This window comes from Acanthochromis polyacanthus, chromosome 9 (assembly GCF_021347895.1).
Source record: "Acanthochromis polyacanthus isolate Apoly-LR-REF ecotype Palm Island chromosome 9, KAUST_Apoly_ChrSc, whole genome shotgun sequence".
Lineage (NCBI taxonomy): Eukaryota > Metazoa > Chordata > Actinopteri > Pomacentridae > Acanthochromis > Acanthochromis polyacanthus.
In genome coordinates, this window is record NC_067121.1 from 36,175,988 (window position 1) to 36,197,110 (window position 21,123).

General features: G+C 39.1%; 1 protein-coding gene across 5 annotated transcripts in view; it reads right to left on the reverse strand.

Moving 5' to 3' along the window:
• astn1 (astrotactin 1) overlaps positions 1-21,123 on the reverse strand; it is a 452,360-nt gene that overhangs the window by 33,504 nt on the left and 397,733 nt on the right. For all 5 annotated transcript variants that reach the window (XM_051953294.1, XM_051953293.1, XM_051953292.1 and 2 more), the window contains 3 exons: positions 16,836-17,113; positions 14,560-14,693; positions 13,918-14,069 (listed from right to left, as the gene is read on the reverse strand). In XM_051953294.1, coding sequence (XP_051809254.1) covers positions 13,918-14,069; positions 14,560-14,693; positions 16,836-17,113 — 564 coding nt within the window. The remainder of the gene's footprint in view (positions 1-13,917; positions 14,070-14,559; positions 14,694-16,835; positions 17,114-21,123) is intronic.

Genomic DNA, 21,123 nt, shown 5'->3' on the forward strand with positions numbered 1-21,123 from the left:
AAGAAGCTGTGCCGATAGAAGGTGAGGTCCATGGAGACAGTCAGTATGATGATCAGTTTGCTTCTTTTGTAAATATGAATTCTTGTTTCTTTTCACAACCAGTAACATTGTTTCCTCACTGTTAGGTAGTTAAGGAGAAATTCATTTCTACATCTCTGCATTACTTTCTTATGTGAAACATCACAGACACATTGCATCATTTTTCTATTTAATCTTCATTAATGATCAATTTCTGTTAAAAAAGAATAGATTATGGTTGACAAAATGATGCTTCTTTGCTTGAAATGGCATCTATTCTGTAGTGCATGTGCAAAAAAAAAAGTTTTTCAAGCTTTCATTTACATACTACTGCATTTTTCTGACCCACAGAACATGTACATTAATGTCCTTCTCACTAGAGACCAAATGTTTTTGGGTCAAATTAATCTTTTAAAGTTTGGCCACTACACAAAAATCATTCACATAGTTGACATAGCAAAGATCTATCCATCCAACCATTAGCTATGGCCGCTTTATCCTGTAGAAGATAAAGAGGAGGCATGAACGAGAGGAGAAGGACATTCTGGACAGGAACTTTGAGCCAGTCAATCACAGAAAGCAAACAAAGAAAAACACAATTATGTCTGGTCTCACTCACACTTATGGTCAATTTAGAACCAATATTCTGCATGTCTTTTCGACTGTGGGATGAAGTCAGAGCAGACACAGGAACTGCTCAGCTGACCAGCAGGTTAGAACCCTGAATCTTCTTGATGTGAGGTGACAGTCCTTTTTGCCACTTCCCCACTTTGCCACCCTCCATCCAAAATACACCAGATGTAAATATTTGCCAAGGTCATCACTGTCACTTAGCATGTTAGTGTGCACTATTTGCTAAGACTTGCCAAACACGATGATACACAGAGTGCAGAAAATACTGATAGGAACATCCATTGATCTGCACTTGATAAACATAGAAGCACTGTGCAAATAGAAGTGCTGACCTGACGCTAGGCATCGATAAAAAGTCAAAGGATCACTAAATTGCAATCCATCATCGGAAACAAAAATCTTCTTTAAGATTTTGCACTTGCTTGACTGACCTTTGCCATCCCACGAGCCACGGCACAACCATTGTTAAAAACACAAAAGTTTTCAAGTCACTGGTAATCATTTTAACATAGTATGCCTTTATCACTCATATGCGATACGAAAAATCCAAATTGGCCTCAAAACATTTGCAACTTACTTTCTTCTGGTGCTGTGAACTTGGACTTTTTCTTTTTTTATGTAAAATCGACAAATCCAGCAAACTTTCAAATTTTGCTTAAATTCTCAGTAAAAAAAACAAACAAAAACAAAACAAAAACCACTAAGTTAAATCCAGCAACAAAAAGGGTGCAAAGCAGCAGTTCACCATTCTCATGCACTGTGAGAACAACTGCGGCACTGCCCACAGTGAAAAGTGCCTCCGTTTAATCACTCAAGCAACTTCAGTCTGCTTTAATACAGAGAGAATAAACTGTAAGGCCATACTGCTGTGGAGATCAGGACTGGATGATGCTTGATGCTTAAATATGCAACAGTTCAGGCTCAGAATCCATTCAGACTGTGGCAAATAACATTCAAGACAAATGCAGTGGAAGGACTCACTTCTCCTAGACTACAAGCACAGTGCTCTCTGCTGTTCATCTGCATGTACTGTAAGCGATGTTTGCATAAAATGACATAAGGTTGTGCATGGCACTTACAAGAAGAATAACAAATCCACATGGAGAATGATATAAGCACAAATGGAGATGAACCAGACAGTACCTGGATACTATTACCAAAGTGTTTTTCATTTATTCCATGACCACATGCCAGAGAGACTGATTTACCAGCACAGTGTTTAGCCTCTGACATCTAAAATTATTATCTCTTTTATGATGATGCCTAAAAAGGCCCGTCTCCTTTCGAAAGGAAGTTTTAGCGAAAGTATGCCTTTGTAACCAGGATATGTAATGAACTCTTTTAGGATTGCCTTCTCTTGATTACAGTGGATGATGTTAAAAACAGGAGGGCAGTGTGAACCTGAACAGCCTGGCATAGTTAATGATCAGAGGAAGAAAGACATTAGCACAAAAAAGGAGGGTGTGCACATGTCTTAGATTGTTTCTCCTTCCAGATACCAAGCAGACAAATGAGACACCGGTGGGAAAACATTTCTCAGAGATGAGATATTGTCTCTTTCGCCACAGGGAGACACTGAGCACAGGGACAGAAATAATCACAAGGATATAGTTTACAGGGTTTGCTTCTTGAATCTTAAATTTGCAGCCATGATAAGGTTGCATGATTTCATACACCATCAAGTTTAGAAGTTTAGCTTGGACTGTTGCTAATTATCAAATTAGCTTTTGGGGTCTACAGATGGCATCAGGGAAGCAAGACAGAAATATAAAACTGCACAAATTAGGTTGTTTAATTAAGATCTCAGCTGGATGGTGAAGAATGGAGAATACAGAATGCAGCCATATTGGTTTTCTAAGCTCCGAGCAAGTGAATCGGCTGAGCTATTGTTATTATTATTGATAAAGACACTTGAAGGTGGGCATTGATGAAAGTTTGGTGCATCTGCAGTTCAGACTTCCTATTCTTCCTGATAGGAATTGGAATCTTTCCATTCATCATTTCATCCAGGGTGAGAAGATTTAGAATTAATAGATTTTTAATAGGTTTCCTCTAGTGATGCCTCCAACACCCATCTGTTTATGTGCTAAACATCAGTTCACTGGAACCAGCCTTTTTGAAACCCTTGGGTAGGGTTCAAGTTGGAACCTTATAAGAGTTGGTAAAAAGATATTGATGTTTATGTTGGCAAAGATGAAAAAAAACCTGGAGTGACCTTGATCTGAAAACCAACTAAAAATCATCTGAAAATCAAAGACTGATGATGAACTTTGCAGTTTATATCAAACCTGAAGCTTTTATCTTGGAGCCTGGAGTACAGAGAAATGATGACCACCTGAAGTGAGCTGGATCAAATGATTTGGGAAATTGCTGGATCTGATAAAACTCACTGCGTAGTGAGGGCAAACTGGGCCTCTTTTCGGAAGATCACCGAGTTTTTCCTTGATGGAAACTTTTCCTGCATATGTTGTGTGAAGTTGTACCTGAGAGCACTGTGTTCTTTCATTATGGTCACAAGCAGAGTGTGGACATCACTTGGCTGAGCTAGTCTTAAAAGTCACTGAAAGCTTCGTTGGTTAAGGTTTCTGAATCCGAGTTCTATTTACTTTCAGGTGGAATTATTCTGGATGCAACAAGAGGAAACCTGAAGGCAAACCCACTAGATCATGCATGAGGGGTTTTATATCTTCTCTGACCAGAAAATGTCCCTGGATTTGGCAGGTGGACGTAGAATTTGTGTAGTAAAAGGTAAAAATGGGTTGCTGCTATCTTTGCAACCAGGTGGCTGGTGTGGAGAATATTTTACCCATGAATGGAGTATTACACTTCACGTATCCGCACTAACACCATGTACTTTCCAAATTGCTCAGGATGACACAGGGGTTGCACTCAATGGAGTAAAGAGAAAGCAGGTGGGAAAGGTGAAGCGGTGGCAGCTCAGAGGAAGCGACTGGTGCTAAGAGGAAACTCAGCCTGGTTTAGATTTGGGGCAAAGCACACGCGTTCCGGTCTCCCCCGTTGTTGGTGTGTATGCATGTGTATGTGTGTGATGTAAATAGGTGAGTAATGTGTTTATTGATTGGATTCCGAGTTCCACTGACCCTTGAGCAAACCTTGCCCTAGCCGGGTGATCAAAGCTGTTACATCATTGGATCGCTCCCAGCTCAGGGGATGTTTGTTTTCACAGAGAGAACCGGTGCAGCCTAGTGGTGCCCTGACTTAAAGCAGACTTCCTATTTCGTGAAGCGTGCACACATCTGCTGGGGACCGTGCATATGCGTGAGCGTATGTGTGCGCTTACACTATGATCTCACCTTGTGTGCCTGAAGCTTGTTAAGGGAAAGATTACTGCACAAACAAGCTGTTGTCAGCTCCAGATCTCGCCGAGCCCTGGGTACGTTGATCATCAGCTGTATGTACCGTATGTAGACTTATCTAACATTACATAACCACGGGTGAGGAAGAAAAACACACAAATGCAACCGTGCAGCTGTCAATGAGTGTACGCTCGGTGTATAAACAACAGACTTTTAAGGATGTTTTGTAGTAAGCATCTGTTTCTGATGAGCCTCAAGAGAAAGTAAAGGGCAGATATTTGGTCTTTTATTTATTTCATTTATTTATTTTTTTCTGTTTCTTACACAGATGATCAGTCGTGTCTGTTCAGATATTTTTCCCGTAAATGGATGCTCTGTTTTTATCGTCCTTCTGGAATTTATCATGGAAACCATTTGGGGATTAACTTCAGGGAAGAAACAATATTTCAGATACTGAAGTAGCATCAAACGGTCTCCAAGAGCAGTGGTGCCAGTGCAAAACAAATGATTAACATCGATGATAACATGTAAATCCCCGTGTCAACTACTGATTAATGCTTTATAAAAGATTCAGCCTCTGTTTTGTACTATACAGAAATTTACTTTTACTTTTCCTACTCCTCTATAAAAGATGATGTGGGTGGTGGAGGGGTTGGGGAAAGACAGACAGAGGTAAGAGGAAAAAAAAACATTAGAAAAACAGAAACTATCCTTGGATGTAATATAATTACTATCTCCCCATCGATCGCATTTTCATAATCCCACATTTGGCCCTGAGTTTACAACATCATGCTCTTTTGACTGTCTCACTTCTAAGAGAGAAAGTTAGACATCAAAACTTGAAAACAGGGGGAGTAAGTAAAAGAAGACACTAATAAAAACGGCAGAATTAACGAACCACCGAAACATAGCAGATTTATCTGTCTGAGGAAGGCTGATAAAGGCAGACGGCATTAAAATCTCCCTGTCGATGACATTCAGCAAAACCATCCAAACCAGCGAGACACTTACTTATTAAAACATCTTCCGCTGATATACGTCCACAACTGCAGAAAACAAGTCCGTATATTCTCGTTGATGGATTTCTCTTGCGACTTATCTAGAACGGGTATTTCATTTGATCTATATTAGCACATTATACACTTACATCTCTGCCTGTTAAAGCATCATTAAAGATGGTGAAAAGCCACTGCAATGCATCCATCATAACTCCTAATTTATTGTTCTGTAAAACCTAATGCAGTAAATTTCGCCTGCACCCAGGGAGCTGGGGTTTCTACCATTCCTTTGTCATACAACGCTGTGATAAAAACCACTTTAATGACCTTAGTGCTCTTACCACACACTACATAGTATGACTTAAACAAGATATGGTTTGCCTAAAATGTTTTGATGCTACGCTGACTGTATATTCTGTAGATTTTTCATGCAACAAATTCAGTTTGACCTGTGTTTTACCCTGATGCCTTTTTGAAAATAAAGTAATGATAAAGAGAAAACAAAAACAAGAAAAATGAGGGAAGGACGGAACATGTGGTTTAAAAAAAAGACAAGACGGAGGAGGCCAAAGAAGGGGGCTGTCTATGAAAAGAGCCTAGCAAAAGAGGGAAGGAGAAGAAAAAAAAGAAGGTGGTTAAAGAAAAGATTAAAAGAGAAGCGATAAGAATTTCAGAGCGAGAAATGCAATGGAAGAGGAGGAACAGGAGATGAGAGGAAAGATGAGGGAGTGGTGAAGGAAAAGTGAAAAAGATGAGAGGAGAGGCAGCCAAGGAGAGATCTGTGGAGAACTGAACATCAGCTCATGTGAGACTGATTCTCTGAGATGACAGAAGACTGACAGCTGAAATCAAAACCACACTGTACAAGTGGGCTCTCCAGATCTTTCCATCTTTTTTCAGCCCCTTTCCTGTCTTTCAGTTTCCTCCTCTCTTCCCCTGCACCTCTCCTCTGCTCTCCTTGGTGGTCTTTTTCTTCCTCTCCTCTCTCCTGTGACTCAACACAACATCTATACCCAGCCACCTTCACCAATGTGTTCCCATCAGGGTCTGTTCTCCCAAGTAATCAATCATCCGCTAAAGACGAGATGCGTAAGCGCCGAAGCTTTGATAAAACTCTGCTGCATTGTGTTTTTCTATTCTTTCTTAACACAACTGAGCCACACCAACCGGAGCTGGATCGCTTTCACTCGGCGTAATTAGAGCTGTGCTGGGCAATTTCACACGTCGGGGAGTCCAAATGGCAGCGAGGGGGAGCTGTTAAAAGTTTTGACAACTTCAACACCCAAGAGTTATGGAATGTGATCTCGGTAAACTGTGTAATCCTCAGACCTATACGTTATCTTCTTGGAGCGTGACAGGTGTGAAGAAGGTGATGGGGTTCGTGTATATTAGAGAGTCGAGCTTTTTTCTGGACAGATTCTTCTGTTTCTTGCTTTGAGTTTGGCTCTTGAGATTCAGTAATGGATGGAAATGTTTGGATCGCTCACAGCAAACTCTCATTTGCATTAAAGAGAGTGCATATAAATCTTTTCTGTTTGCGACCCAGGCACTCTGATCCATAACTAAACTGCTAGTAACAGCTGATACTGATGTGATTTACGTATTGGTTAACTGGTTCTAAAGTTTCATATGTTAAAACCTCCTGGGGTTTCTACCAGCTGATCTTTCACTGATATACATCCACAATTGTTGAAAACTAGTCTGTTTTTATTTTTTGATGGATTTCTCCTGTCACTTATTAATTTAAAGGGGCTGCTTTAAACTCTGTACAAGATTAGTTCAGTCCTGTGACAAGTATAGTCTTCTTTAGGCAGCATAGGTGGTGACTGACACGTTCTCCCTTCACTCTGTTTGTCATACGTACAACTGTGTTTGTTCTATGCAAACCTGGAGGCCGTGCCTGATGGGCAAGTTTGTGACACCAGCTGTCATACAAACTACATTCTGACATCTATAATTCCAACTGGTAGACAAACTGCTACCTCTATACCAAAGAAACTGCTGGGGGGGGGCTGCTGATAATATGTACTGAAATTATTTGCTTCCCAGAGTGCCCAAAACATGAGTCCACAAACTGTACAAAGACCATGATATCCCATCTATATTTGGGAAGGATAACAAACTATACAGTTCCCATTAAATGAAGAAGCAGCTTTAATTTTGGTAAACCAAGATTCTCCCTACACTGCAACCAGTAGCACAACAACAAACATCTCTGTATGGTCACAAGGTCAAAACAGCAGTCTGGCACTTTAAGCAATGCAGAGTAGATGTGATTCAGGTGCAGTTGTTTTGTCTCGATGCTAATCTCTTACATACTTGTTCGAACTTCATTATAGAAATGTACTCCAAGAATGGTCCAGCATTGTATGATAGTGGAGGATGATTACATCCAACTTTCCTTTATAACATACAAGTCTCAACTAAATCAGTTTTTTGCTGGGTGAAAAACTGCACTGAAGTATTTACTCCAACAGAGATTAACTTTTGAGTCACACAAAACTAAACCTTATAGATTTCTTACATATACCCATGAATAAAAAGACATGATGCATGCGTTTCATACAGATAAAGTTCCATCATTTATTATCACAATGAAGGTCCAGCATACCTAAAATGACACATTTTCATGTTCATGTAACTGCTGACCATAGAATAACAATCACAGCCAGCATTCTAAGGCACACATTAAAGTTCACATTACACATAAAGGGTATCCTCAAAGACTGCTCAAGTAGTGTAAGAAAAGTAGTTGTGAACTCAGCTATTTTATTTGAGCACTGTCTTGCATTTCTTGAAGCAGGGAGAAAACAAAATTGGACTCCAGGCAACAAGCAAGTAAAGTCTGATAAATTCATTTTCTGCTTTAAATTTAAAGTGATAGATTATACCTCTTGGGCAACTGGAGTTTGTTTTGAAGCACTTAATGAAGATACTGGATTCTGTTTTTGCAATGAGAACATTATATCTTTGCAACCATTTAATAGTCTAGCAAGGCAAGTTATTAGCAATGGAACTGGCAGGAAAAAAAACTTTAAGAAATTATCCCTGTGTGGAGCTGAACGCACAGCAAATTTTCTTGTGTAAGAAAGCAATCTCTATTAGTGTAATGAAGATGTCTGACATTACAGCATGGAAATGCGTTGTCTTGTTTAGACAGTGCACCAGAAACAGTAAACTGGCAAATCTCAGCATGACCGTAGCAATCCAATCATGAGTGGAATATTCCTGTGCCACAGTTTCTATGTTTCTTTCCCAGCACCAGTGCTACTTTCCATAAAAAACATTGCCACAAGTTCCATGGTAGATCCAGTATGAGGTTAGATATAAGACCATGTGGTGTAAGACTGCTTATCTGATTGGAATATCGACGTCTCTGCTATATATCAACCACTGACTGATAACAATTAAGAGGTTTCAGCAGGAATGACTGAATCTATACTTAAAATTGCAGCACTTCTTGTCGTGTCACACAGAAAAGATGTTGCTTTCAATAGGACTGATCACGATTAACTCTTTCCAACTCTAAACTCTGATGTGGTACCAAAATCCTATTCTGATGCTTGACTGGTCGACTTTGTGGCTCCAATATGAAGTCAGTGTGAACCTTAAGTCTAAGTAAACATTATGTCAAGCCACTACAGCTCGAGAATGTTCCCTCAACCACAGAAAGTCATGCCGGATACTCAAGCATCCACTGCTTTCATCTTGTATGTTTATCGCTCTGACAGCACAGATTAAGGGATGGGACAAACAGTTGCTTTGTAAGGCTATGGAACACAGCGGTAATGGTGAGCTGACACACACGATTTAGTCAAACGGCACAGGAAGAAATTATGCTCCAAAATTCCAAAGCAGAAAGGTCACATTTGCCATAAAGTAATATTTCATTGTGGCTTGTCAAAATGCTCTCCTGCATTCTGGCTTCAATGGTGGTCCTGCAGTCAGAATTAATTAGTAAAAATGCTCTAGTGTCACTGCATTATTTACTTGTCAACAAAATAAAAGAACAGACGCAAGACATACAGATGGGAAATTAAAGGAAAAACCAACATATCGAGTTTTCATAAGGTGTTGTTCCACCACAACAGCTTCGAAGCACCTTGGCGTGGATTCTGTAAGTGGTTGAGACTTTACTGGAAGGATGGAACCATTTTCGTCCAAAATATATTCCGTTTGAGAACGAGTTGGGTTGAGATCTGGTGACTGTGAAGGCCATATCATATGATTCACATCGTTTTTAGACAGGATTATTCAAAAAGAACGAACCGATTTCAGAATGCAACATTTCAATAAGGAAAAGCGATAGAAAACTCCAGCCAAGTCACAAGTATTCTACTCACAATCAACTCTTATTTGATGTTTAAGGTCATCAAATGACATCAAATAACAACAGCGATCAACTCAGTGGATCGTGACATGTTGATACACATCTGAGAGGAATTCTCTTTTCACATTGATGTTGCCCGTGTTACAGGTGGTGGCCACATTGAACATTTGCAAGACAGGAAATAAAAGTTAATTACAAATACTAAAAACTATAACTGAGGGAAAGCAGACCAAACCCTGAGGAGAGTCCTGCTGTCAATAACAACAAAGGTAAACGTTCCATAATACAGGCTTTGGGACATTTTCTAAGTTAACTTTTTTCATTATTACCTGTCCATTGGATTATGTGTGCTAGTATGAAGATGAATTTTGGCTGAAAGTATGTTGAATCAGAAACAAAGATCATACCTTATCTCACTGATCTCATCCTGTTGCCATGGATACTAATATGCTGCCACAACACCACAACAACATCCAGTCTTCTGGGAAGGCTTTTCACAACATGTTTTTGTAACTTGGCTACAATGCAGGAACCTTTTTTTTTTTCACAGCAGTTTAACAAAGAGGTTCCAATAACCGGGAATAAGCAAGTCATCCATTTTGATTCAGAAAGGTGTTACCAATACTGGAAATAATAAAAATGTCTCTACATACTGGAGTTATTTCACAGCTTAGATTTGTACAACCTCTGCACACCCCGGACTTTTTTTTTACACTACTCTGCACATCAGCTCTACAAAGATAGCTCACAGGTCTGAATGTGCCTTTCAGTAACTTGCTTTTCTGTACAACATTTTTAAAATCTCACTGCATTTGTTTTATTGATCAAGTCTGCTTTATTTTCCTCTCAATCTCCCAACATTTTTCTTTCTGCAGTTGTCTCCTCTCTGCTCAGTGTAAACACAATCTGAAATTGAGCTGAAAAGTCCCCGTATTTTTGGCACTTTTTTGGCACGCAGCTGAAACACTCATGGCTTCTCAGCAAAGAATATTTTGTCACTTACAGACTCTGGATAGAACAAATGTTTGTTGAGGGGGGATTTTTAAAAATTGGACTTGATTGTGTGTCCTCAAAATCAAAACCAAACAAAATAAAGCAGCGTTCAGTTATTATTCACCTCATCCATGGAACAAACTTCCTGAATACGTGAGGTCTGTTGAAGCGGTGAACTCACTTAAACCGGTCCTGAAAAAAATATTATTTACTACAGCTTTCTCTGATTAATATTCCTAGTTCCTAATTATTCATTTTTGTATATTAAAATGCAATGGCTTTATTTCAATGATTTTTAACATCTGTGTTAATGTAATGCTTCAACTTTAATGTCTTAATAGCTTGCATTTAGTCTGTGATTTTAATGTAATTTCAGTGTTCCTTTCTAAATGCATCTCTATGCCTCTGTAAAGCCCTGAATAGTGCTACACAAATAAACTTGCCTTGCCTTGTTGAATAAAGTGATTTTGATGAAATGTGATTTTAAGTTTCGATTCTAATAGTATCAGTGTGCCATTTTGGTCATTTTTAAAAGATAACATGCTTTCAACCTGTAAACTGTTATACAGCGGAAAACGTTCCCAGTAAGATGCATTCTTCAGCTTGAAATAAGTTTCTTGAGTTGATGTGCAGAGTAGTGTGAAAAAGCTAGCTTGAAGAGGTTGTAAAAATTGAAGTAGTAAAGTATCTAGAATATGTAGAGCCACCATTTCTTTTCCATTGACATTCATGTTCTGTGAAACACTACAACAGCTGGCTACCCCAGGGATACAGAAGTGCTGCCATTGTCCTAATCTAATCTCATTTTTAGTGTTGTGTGGGTCATAGCTTAACATACAATAGAGAAATATCTATACCATGTAATTAATGCAGCAAATTCTGGTAGCTATAATCATAAACATTGCTTCCTGATCCAGGCAGGATCTTAAAGCTTAATGGACAAAACGCATCTGCACCATGAAGAAGCACAGAAAAAACTCCTGATCAAGCTTCGTAATGATTAAAGAATCATGGAAAATATCCTGCAACGTGTACTTGTAATACAAAGAGCAGGAGAGTGAGAGATAAGCATTTCTTCCTCCTGTAATTGGAATGTATAGAGAGTGCACAAATTTGGCTGATGTTGTTGTATATTTAGTCCTTCCTAATGAAGATAAATGGGTGGAAAATGTTTTTCAGCCTGCAGCGGAACACCTGAAACATCGACTAACATAAATAAATGGAATAAGTTATGGTACAACTTTTTTGGAAGTAAATATATTCCCTTAGATGAACCATTAGTGCTGAACCTATAGCTCCTGCGCACCGTAATACGACTAATAAAGAAAATGCTCTGCTGCTCTGCTCTCCTTCCTGAACCCACTGTATTGATTAATGATCCTCACCGTTCTGACAAATACAGTTTATTCTCTCATTAAGCTACAACAAACTTTGCTACTCACAGGGAACTGTAGCAGTCGCTGTTATGGATTGGGTCATTACTGCTAAAATAAACTGCCCCTCTTTCGCCAGCTTGTGCTCATAGAGGAGCAGCCAAATAAGCTGGGCTCTCTGTCACTGACAACAGAGATACACTCTCTCCTGCTGCTCCTGTGGCTGCTGATATGACTTCCTCCTTTTAGTGAAAACATGAGGGAAAACGGGTAAATCACTGAATCTGTATAGATGGAATTGAGGGAAAATCAGAAACCTGTTGAAGAACTGAAAGAGCTGCTGCACTAAAAGGCAAGTAACTCAAACTGTAAGGTTTTAAACACGCTTGCTCTGAATCGTATCTAGTATTTGTATGTCATGCTGTCTGGCTAATTTGTTGTAATGAATCTCCAGACCTTTTTGTGCCACAATGAAAGCCATTACAGTAGTTTTTAACAGATCACTATGTATGAACTGGAGAATGTCAGGGAATCAGATGAATCAACAAACAACTTCAGAAATGCTGAAGATGTCCATTATTATTACTGTTGTATGACATCTAGTGGTGGCCTTGAAAATTACAACAACAAAAAAAAAAAGAAAGAAAATTACAACGTGATGTGGTCTATATGAAGCGAGTCGTTTAAACCTCGGTGCAGACAGAGGGCTTGGTAGGACAATGTATCTGTTGATTATTAATGTTTACAGAACTCAGAACGTTTGATTCGGGTATTTTTTAGTAATTTAGTATTTATTATTCAGCTTTCTGTTGTAGCTGTAGACGACATTCTTATTTTAAACGATGAAAATTCACAAAATTTGCATACTTTTGAGCTCTTTCAAGGACAACAGTGACATTCTGAGTGGACACTACATTGCATTTTGGTGTAAAGTGTATACTTAAGCCCCTTTCTGATGCACGCTCCTTTTGTTAATCGAACGACATCTTAACATGCCAGTTTCATGTCTAAATGAGCATCCTGGTTACTTTTCCGTAAAAGTCATGACAGCCCTAAGTGGGATGTAGAAACATTTCTTACACCACATACAACTGAAATGCACACCGTGGCTTTAACAGATAAGCCAGTGAAGTGATACGGAAGGCTTTTTCCACATTTTTGCACCAATATTAAAAACATCACAGAAAGAAAAAGACGCAGCTGCTTGGTAAAATCACAAAACACCTTAGGCGTTCACTTTTTGCAGGACGATTTGACAGTGAAATGTACATGAAGAAGAAATTGTGTTGAAATGAAAACAGGCTGTAAAAGGTCAGAATAATGGCAATCGACAAAAACAAATGTATAAATGCTGAAAAAACATTAACAAGGTAACAAATTTGGTTTGTTGCTGCCAGCTGTTTGCACGAGTCTTTTCTTTATTAAGCACCTGCTGCATCAAACAGCAGCACGACCTGTATGACTGCATGCATTTATGCGCATGGAAAAACAGTGATGACTTAATTAGTTATATTTAGAAATGATCCCAGACATGGTGACAGAAACTTGCTATGAGCTTATACATAGTTTTCTGTTTTTTATGAATTATACACCACTTTATATACTGAGCAATTCATATGAATGAAAAATGTCATCCCCTTTGTGGGTTTGTTGTAGATGAACGTTAATGTAAAAACGATTAATGTTCTTAACAGACTCATGATGCCAGCAGTGTTTTTAAATCCCTGTCTGAAAAAGCCTTTACAGTTTGATGAAATCCCTTGTCTTACACCTCTGGACTGAGATTTCCTCTAACACCGTAAAACCAATTAGATTGTTTTAGCCACATGGTGCTGATAAATTGGTTCACTTATGCTTTGAGCCAACAAAAATAACGAACACTGGCCAGCAGCTGCCCATGCAAACCAAAGCCAACTGACCCACTCATTACCCATCGCAAAGTGGTTCATGGCCAACATATTACCAGACCCTCTTGGTGCTTCAGTAACTATTGAACAAACAAGGTTTAAGTTGTATTTGGAAGGAGCGAAGTACACTAATCCACCTGTGAGTGCCAGCAGGTGGATGGTAAAGCTTTGTAACCATAAGAGCATATCGGGGGAGGCAAGAATAAGCATCTTCATGATACCTGAAGGTTTTTCCTATCACTGGTTGCCTGGCAACATTAATATTGCATTCCACTATTTCCCAACTGTTTGGCTGTGTTAGTTGTCTGAGACCAAACTCTTGATGCAAACAGCTCTGGACTGACGTACCTGTCTCAACTTTAGAGTGGTCGGTCCTCTCTGTCACCTTCTCCTGGCTGATGAGATAATCAACAATCCTGACACCGATTGGCGGCTCGGTGTGGTTCCACTCCATGATGACCAATGAGCTGCTGGGCTCGTAGGTGTAAGACAGTTTCAGCCTGACAACAGAGTGAAAGAGATGTAAAACCACAGCGCTGTGTGAAAGACGCTGTCAGCAACCTGGGCTCATTACTGTAATTGACAGCTGACATTATCACTCCGTGTTCCGCAAAACTGCAATCCAATGAAAACATATTCTGCAAAGCCACAAACACTTCTGTTGACAGGAAGCATGGTCATTTATCCCGCAATGTCTGACCAAATCTACAGCTATGTAGCACAGAGGAGCCTGTGTACAGAGGGTTTTATGCCTACCGATCAATATACAGCAGCTCATTTAATTGATTAGCGCACCCAAACTGGACAGCAGAAATAAACCATTGACTGCTGTGGTGTTGCAATAAAATGCAGCGTGCACGTGGATCCTGATAGTGTATTACTGGGCCGCTGTAGCAGGAGATAGATTTGTGCCAGTAAAATGATGGATGGTATTTGCAGTAATCCATCTGAGGGGGCTGAACTGAGAGAAGGTAATATTATTTTACTAACACAGGCTGAGGGAGTGGAGCACAGGTGGGCAGTCCGTCTGTGCCAAAAGCGCTGGAATCACAGCGACACCAGTCATCGATAACGTCGCCTTTGCCTGAGCACCACAGCATGCTCATCATCGCCTCCTGAAGAGCCTACGAGAAGAGATGAGAGGACGGGAAAAAAGCAAATATTAAAGCCTGCAATTTTTAATTGAAGACCTCATGTGGACAATTCTCAGTACAGTTTTCAATTAGGGTGAGCCTACCAGTTTTATGCTTATTAGACTGATGAAAGTGCAGAAATGACACGCAATCCGAGGAGAGAGATGGTGAATGAACGACGACAAATCTAACTCATCAGATGGGAATATGTGACTTTAGTTTTTGCACCTTATCCCATCAGAGCAGCATTTTACAGTTTTTTTATTTGCCATTACATTTGAAAGTTTTCAGTTTACAAAAAACAAAACTATACAGATCAGCGAGGGGCAAGACTAGAAGGCTCAAATCAGGTTGTGACATTGAGATCCAAAGATCCAAAATGTGATCATGTGTAGTCAAACTCTGTAAACAGATGCAAGTGCAACATGATGGCTACTGACTGTAACTACGGTAAAAAACGACCATCATATCAAATGTGAACTTATTTCCTCACAAAGCAATATCAGTTATGGGTAAACATGATTCAAAAAATATTACAATTCAGAGTTAAGTTGAATATTGTGTAAACTGAAAAACAGATATTTCCAAGTGCAATCTAATTTTGTACTAATTCATTATTTGTTGATTCTGGTATTATTTTGTTTTCAGGAATTTCAAGTAAACATTCTTTTCCTATAACTGTCAATTTCTATAGGTCGTTCAGGAATGTGAAATCGAGCCAAACTTCATCTGTTTTCCCTTGCTGATGCTGATATCATTTAGAAATACACTATACAGTATATACTGTAACTTGTAACTGCCAAAGACACCTTGGAGTTCTGATAAACAGGTAAAACCTCCTCAGATCTTTCTGTTTTCTCACCCTCTTGCTCTGTAAACTCAAAAACTGTTACATTCATGCTTTTTCTCCCACACACTGCACGTCCTGATCATGCTCTGACTGCATGTCAGTGTTATGTATGACACACTACTTTAGCATTATCTTGTGTAATATAACAGAATCTGTGTTTGTGTAATCATCATAACCATGGCTGTGATAGTGTGTGATACTTTAAATTAGGACCAATGGCAAACATGAACTCAATAAATAGTGCCATCTATTAAAAATGCATAGAAAATACATGGTGCTTATGACTCTGGTTCCCTCTCACCCCTGTAAACCCAACAACATGTGACAAAAAGAATATATCTGGGGTATCTGGGTATCCCAGTCAGTGGAATTAAGGTTCAGTTAAGGGCAGTGGTGGTGCAACAGTTAAGTCTCTGGAGTACTATTCAGAAGGACAGTAGTTTTAGCCCCGATGCAGCCACTGTTAGGCCCTTGATTACCATATATTTACAGTAGATACATATCAAATTATCACTTCATTGTACAGTAGATAGTAGAAGTGATACTGGTGAATGCAAGGCCTACATGAGTGACTGCACAGGTAACCTCCAAGCAACCTCTGTCAATAACAGCAGCTGCATCTGACTGAGCTCGAGGATGAAAGACTGACACCCCAGGAGGGTGGACACAGCACTGTATCGACCCCTTTCTTCCTGCTGGAAGAGTAGAAGTGGAATTGACATCCTGTATTGATGGAGTCAGATAAGTCGCAGCTCAGTACGGCAGTTTGTGTGCTTCCAGCAGAGGAAGGCGTGATAGCCTACAAGAGAAAGATTTCCCTTATAAAGTTCTCTGCTTCCGCGACCCTGTTTCATAATGAGGCCACGAGGCTGTCAGGCCTGATGGATCATCCACGCACTGTCACAAACACACTGAAGGCTTCATTGTAGGATGCCAGCTAACATACTGACCGTGTTTTCATGATCACACAGCCTTGCCTGGATTCAGCTGAATACTATTTGCTGCTGTCCTCGTGTAGCGTGGATGAAAAAGGTGGAAGAGTTTTTCCACATCAAAGTGAAATTACTTTTATTTTACTGAACAAAGGATGACAAGGGCATCGGACAGTAAACGCGCTCTTTAATCATATGCAGGAAGACTAAGTGTGATGATCCATTTCAGGAAGATGAGAGAGGATGCGGCAACCAATTTAGAGGGTATAATGGAAAAATGATGTAATGGGTGCTGCAAGAAATTGGTGTTTTCAGACATAAGGACAAACACAAACAGCCCACTGTACACACCTGGTAGGTCTCGTTGTTGGATACCAATTCGTAGATGGGTGCAGCCTTGGTGATCTGAAGCAGAACGGGCTCGGACTGCTGCCGGCCTTGTGCCGCCCTCGGACTCATGTGGCAGAGGTGGCAGGAGCGAGGACACTGTCCCTGGCTCGTGCAGTCCATGCGAACGCCGGCCGCCATGCGTTTAGCGCCAGTGTCCAGAAGGCTGGCGATGTATGCAGGGAAAGTCAGCGTCCTGGGCTCCTTGTCGCGCTCCTCGGACTCCTCTGAAGGTGAATTACCTGGATATACAGAAAGGAAATGGGAAAATGCTTAACCACTACTTGGCTGGTGAAACTCTAAATGCGCTATGCAGTCAGAAAGGATCTTATTTCATTCATATTTTTATTGAACATAGTCATATATGTATTTCTATTACTAGATGGATGTTGAGGTCACATGTTTCCCGCAGTGAGATAAGAGACTGAAAAAAGCTGAAATGAGAGAATATTTTTTCTCCTTTAGCAGCAAAACTACAAAGCATTAAGTGTTCCCACATTCCCATATCTCCCTTCTGGAGACTTTATAGCTTTTCTGCATCACAGACAGAATACATGAAGGAGAGTAAATATTTGGGCCATAGCTACAACAAGAGCTCTATGTTTCCTCCAGCAAGACTGATTATACCTGTGCTGAACATTGAAATGTTTACATCATATTAATGTGACTGTTGCTGTTATAGGTTTTATTGACTTTTTTTTGTTGTTGCTCAGCTCAGGTTATTGAGTTTGACAAAACTCCTCAAACAACATCAACAGAGAAAGATACAGTGCAAACAAGTAGGGCAAGATAAACCTGGGTCTGCTTTTACTTTTTCTCACAATATCAATACAGTAGAACACACATCTAGAATGGAACACTGTTCCTCTACAACACTTACACTTGTAGAAAAACAATGAATCATATCAAAGGGAATGTCAAACTCCAACACACAGTCTGTACAGAGGCTGCTTGAGATGCAATAGCTTTGTGAAGGATCAGGTATTTGATGCCTGACCACAACTTAACACGTTTGCTTCTAAATATAGTGTAAAGGTTAGCAAATTTCCAGAAAATTGGCAAAAAAGGGAAATAATGATAATTAATTTTCAAAAGAGAAGACGAGGGTGCAACGACATGACACAAAAGAGCTCCAGTCAAACCACAAATGATAGAATGATATGGAATGGATGAAATATAATATTTATGCTTGTTTCATGTATTTATCAGAACAAGGTTACAGTCTTCTCATCACTCTCCACTAATCTACTGTTTTGTTCTAATGCGGTTTATTTTCTTAATATATACACAAAATGTTGTCTTAAAGTTTTCCAACAGTTTCCCCAGTTAGCACACTGACAAAAAAAACAGACCGTCAACTACAGCGTCAAACTCAACATGCATCTGCATATTTTGGTCTCCTAAAGCAAATTACACAATCTTATAATCTAGTAAAATTCAGAGATAAGCTCTTTTTTATGATATTTTTTGAAAGCCTTTCAACAGCATCTACTGAAAATGTGTGATTCTGTAACTGTAGAGACTAACATGTCAGATGTAAGAGCAATTTTTTTGTTTTTGTTATTAAACAGGTCAAAAATGTACCATTAGCAACTTCAGCCCGCTAAGACATTCCTTAATGCTGCTATCTATCTTTTAGGGAAACAAATTTGTGTTTTTTACATCAGAAAAAAACCCCAAAAACATTAGGACCTAGGATAGAACCTTGTGGGACACCGCAAAAGGGATCTGACAGTAAAAAATAGACTAGTACCCTCATTGTTCACTAACAGAACATTAGGACCCATAGAATATTGTCGAAAGCTTGCAGTACTATGATAAAATTATGTAATAGCAAAAAAACAAGAAGTTGGTGCCATCTAGATACTTGTTAAATCAGCCTCCAGCTGCATATCATGAGATATTAAACAGCTTATCAATCAGAGAAATAGTTGTGGGGGCATGGACATGACTGTGGTGTACAAGTGAGACCAACTAAGTTATTGCCTCAAGGTGAAATGTTGCCGATTTTAGATTTAAGGGAGGATGCTTCCATTGCTTTTACACTTTATGATGAGTAGTACATACTCATTACTTACTAATGATCAGCACAAACACCACACTGTCCAAGGAATGACTGCGGTAATATATTAAAACAGTTTTTTTTTTATTTTGAAAAAAAAAATGTTTTCACACATTACTGCAGAGTTTGCTCAATTTAAATTTCATGCTATGCAAATATGTGAATCAATTACTCCCCATTAAATTCTATTTTGTCTCAGACGGTGTGGGATTTCACTTTCAATGGAAGCAAGAGAGCAGTGAGCGAGGAGACTATTTGGATGTGAGCGAACACAGGCAATTTAAAAGCTCAAGCACCAATTAGGGAATAGGCTTGTTGTGCAAGTCTGCTCTGATGGAACACAACTCATTTTACGAGCCATGGCACGATGGGAAAAAGTCTGCATGTAAGCTCAGGGACCAACACACATGCACAAGGTTGAAGGCAAAGAAACTTTGTGAGTGTATAATATGAATAATTCTTCTGCATCAGTGTTTACTTCGTATTTCACCATTCCTTTAAAATAATATACCAACAACATGCCTCTGACTTAGATGATAACAATACAACTGGAGAAGTCGCTGTTACAAAATCACAATGTCTATGTTTAAATGTGTGTGCATATACACACTTATGTGTGTGTGGACCTAAACATGGGTCATTTGTCATGTTAAACAAATTGAGAATGTGCACGCTATAATAACAGTGTTCAGTGTATTGCTGTTGTGTGGGTGTGTTGGCAAATATCACATAGTTAATTACGCTTTTTCTCCTACGCTTCTCATAAATATGTCTGCACTTAGTTTTTTTTTTTTACATCATGTGAATCATTAAATTTCACAAATTCCCAAGTGATGCAATGATGGGCACGTCTCATTAACGCTAATTTAGCTGAATAAAGGTTAATAAAGTATCTGCAGACTCAAGACGGAGAAACCCATGAAAATACAAACTAACTTTTTGAGATTCTAAAGCATTTGTTTCTTGGTAAATGTTAACCCTCTGAACACCAAAACCAGCCGGTGGTTTTGAAATGCATTTAAGCTTTTAAAAAAATCACTAAAAATACAATTTATCATAACCAGAAATGGTAAAAATGGAAAAAAAATCTATGGATTCTCAGCCTTCTGGCAGTTCTTGAAACACGACTGTGCGTGTAAAGTAAAAAATTGCACTATTTCATCAGAATCACTTTTTTCTACATGTCTCATTTAAACATTCATTTAAAATAATCCTTTTGTACTAAACAATTTCTGTAAAAAGTAAAAAATTCTGCACTTCATGGGGAAAATGGAAAGCCATGACTGACTTATGTGCCACCAACAATCACATGACAAAAATTCTGGGACTTTTCAGTTGAACCTGGCAGAACGACAGGCTGTGCTTAAACAGAGCAGAGGGAACATGAGTACAGAAACAAAGTCAAACAAGTAGTAAAATATGTGTAGCATGAAGAAGCACCATTTTTCTTTCAGTATTAGTGAGACCTGAGGACATGTATAAAACTAACTAATTAAAGTTTTCTACAACTTTGATATACAGTAGAAAGGATGTTTTTATCTTCTCCCTTAGCTGTGGTTTTGTTGAAAAAAGGCAATGAAAATCCTCAAGGTTAATTTAATACAATTTTAAAAAATCATAAAAAAGTTTTTATATTTGATGCTACCCCTGGAGGTTACATATGTCTGTTTTCCACATTCCACTCAAAAAAGCTTTAAAGTGGCTATAACCAATATTTGAACAATGTGTCAAAGGAAATTACAAAAACAGTGTGACAATGTGGGTACTGGCCTGCAAAATTACTGCTTTGGCTTCTGCTGTAATAGCATTGCCTTCAGCCACAACAGGCTCAGTGGAAAAGCACAGAAACCTCACCTGCTTGCAGATAGACGAAATTAGCTTCTAGCGCTCGAACCTAGTGGAGCATTTGGAAGCAACAAAGAGTCAGATAAGTCCCTCAGCAGTTACTAGAGGGCAAAAGCATGGTTAAAACTGAGTAAATATTGGACTTATATTGCCAGGGGAGCAGATACACAAGTCTAAATGAATATTATTACTCTATACATGCTGAATGTATAAATAACAGACTGGACAGATGCAGCCTCTGGTTCTGAAACATGTAAAAGTACCTTAAACCTGTATTCTTTTTCACGACAGCAGACGGTGACTACAGTTGCAAAAAGAAGTCAGATTGTACACAGATCTATGAGA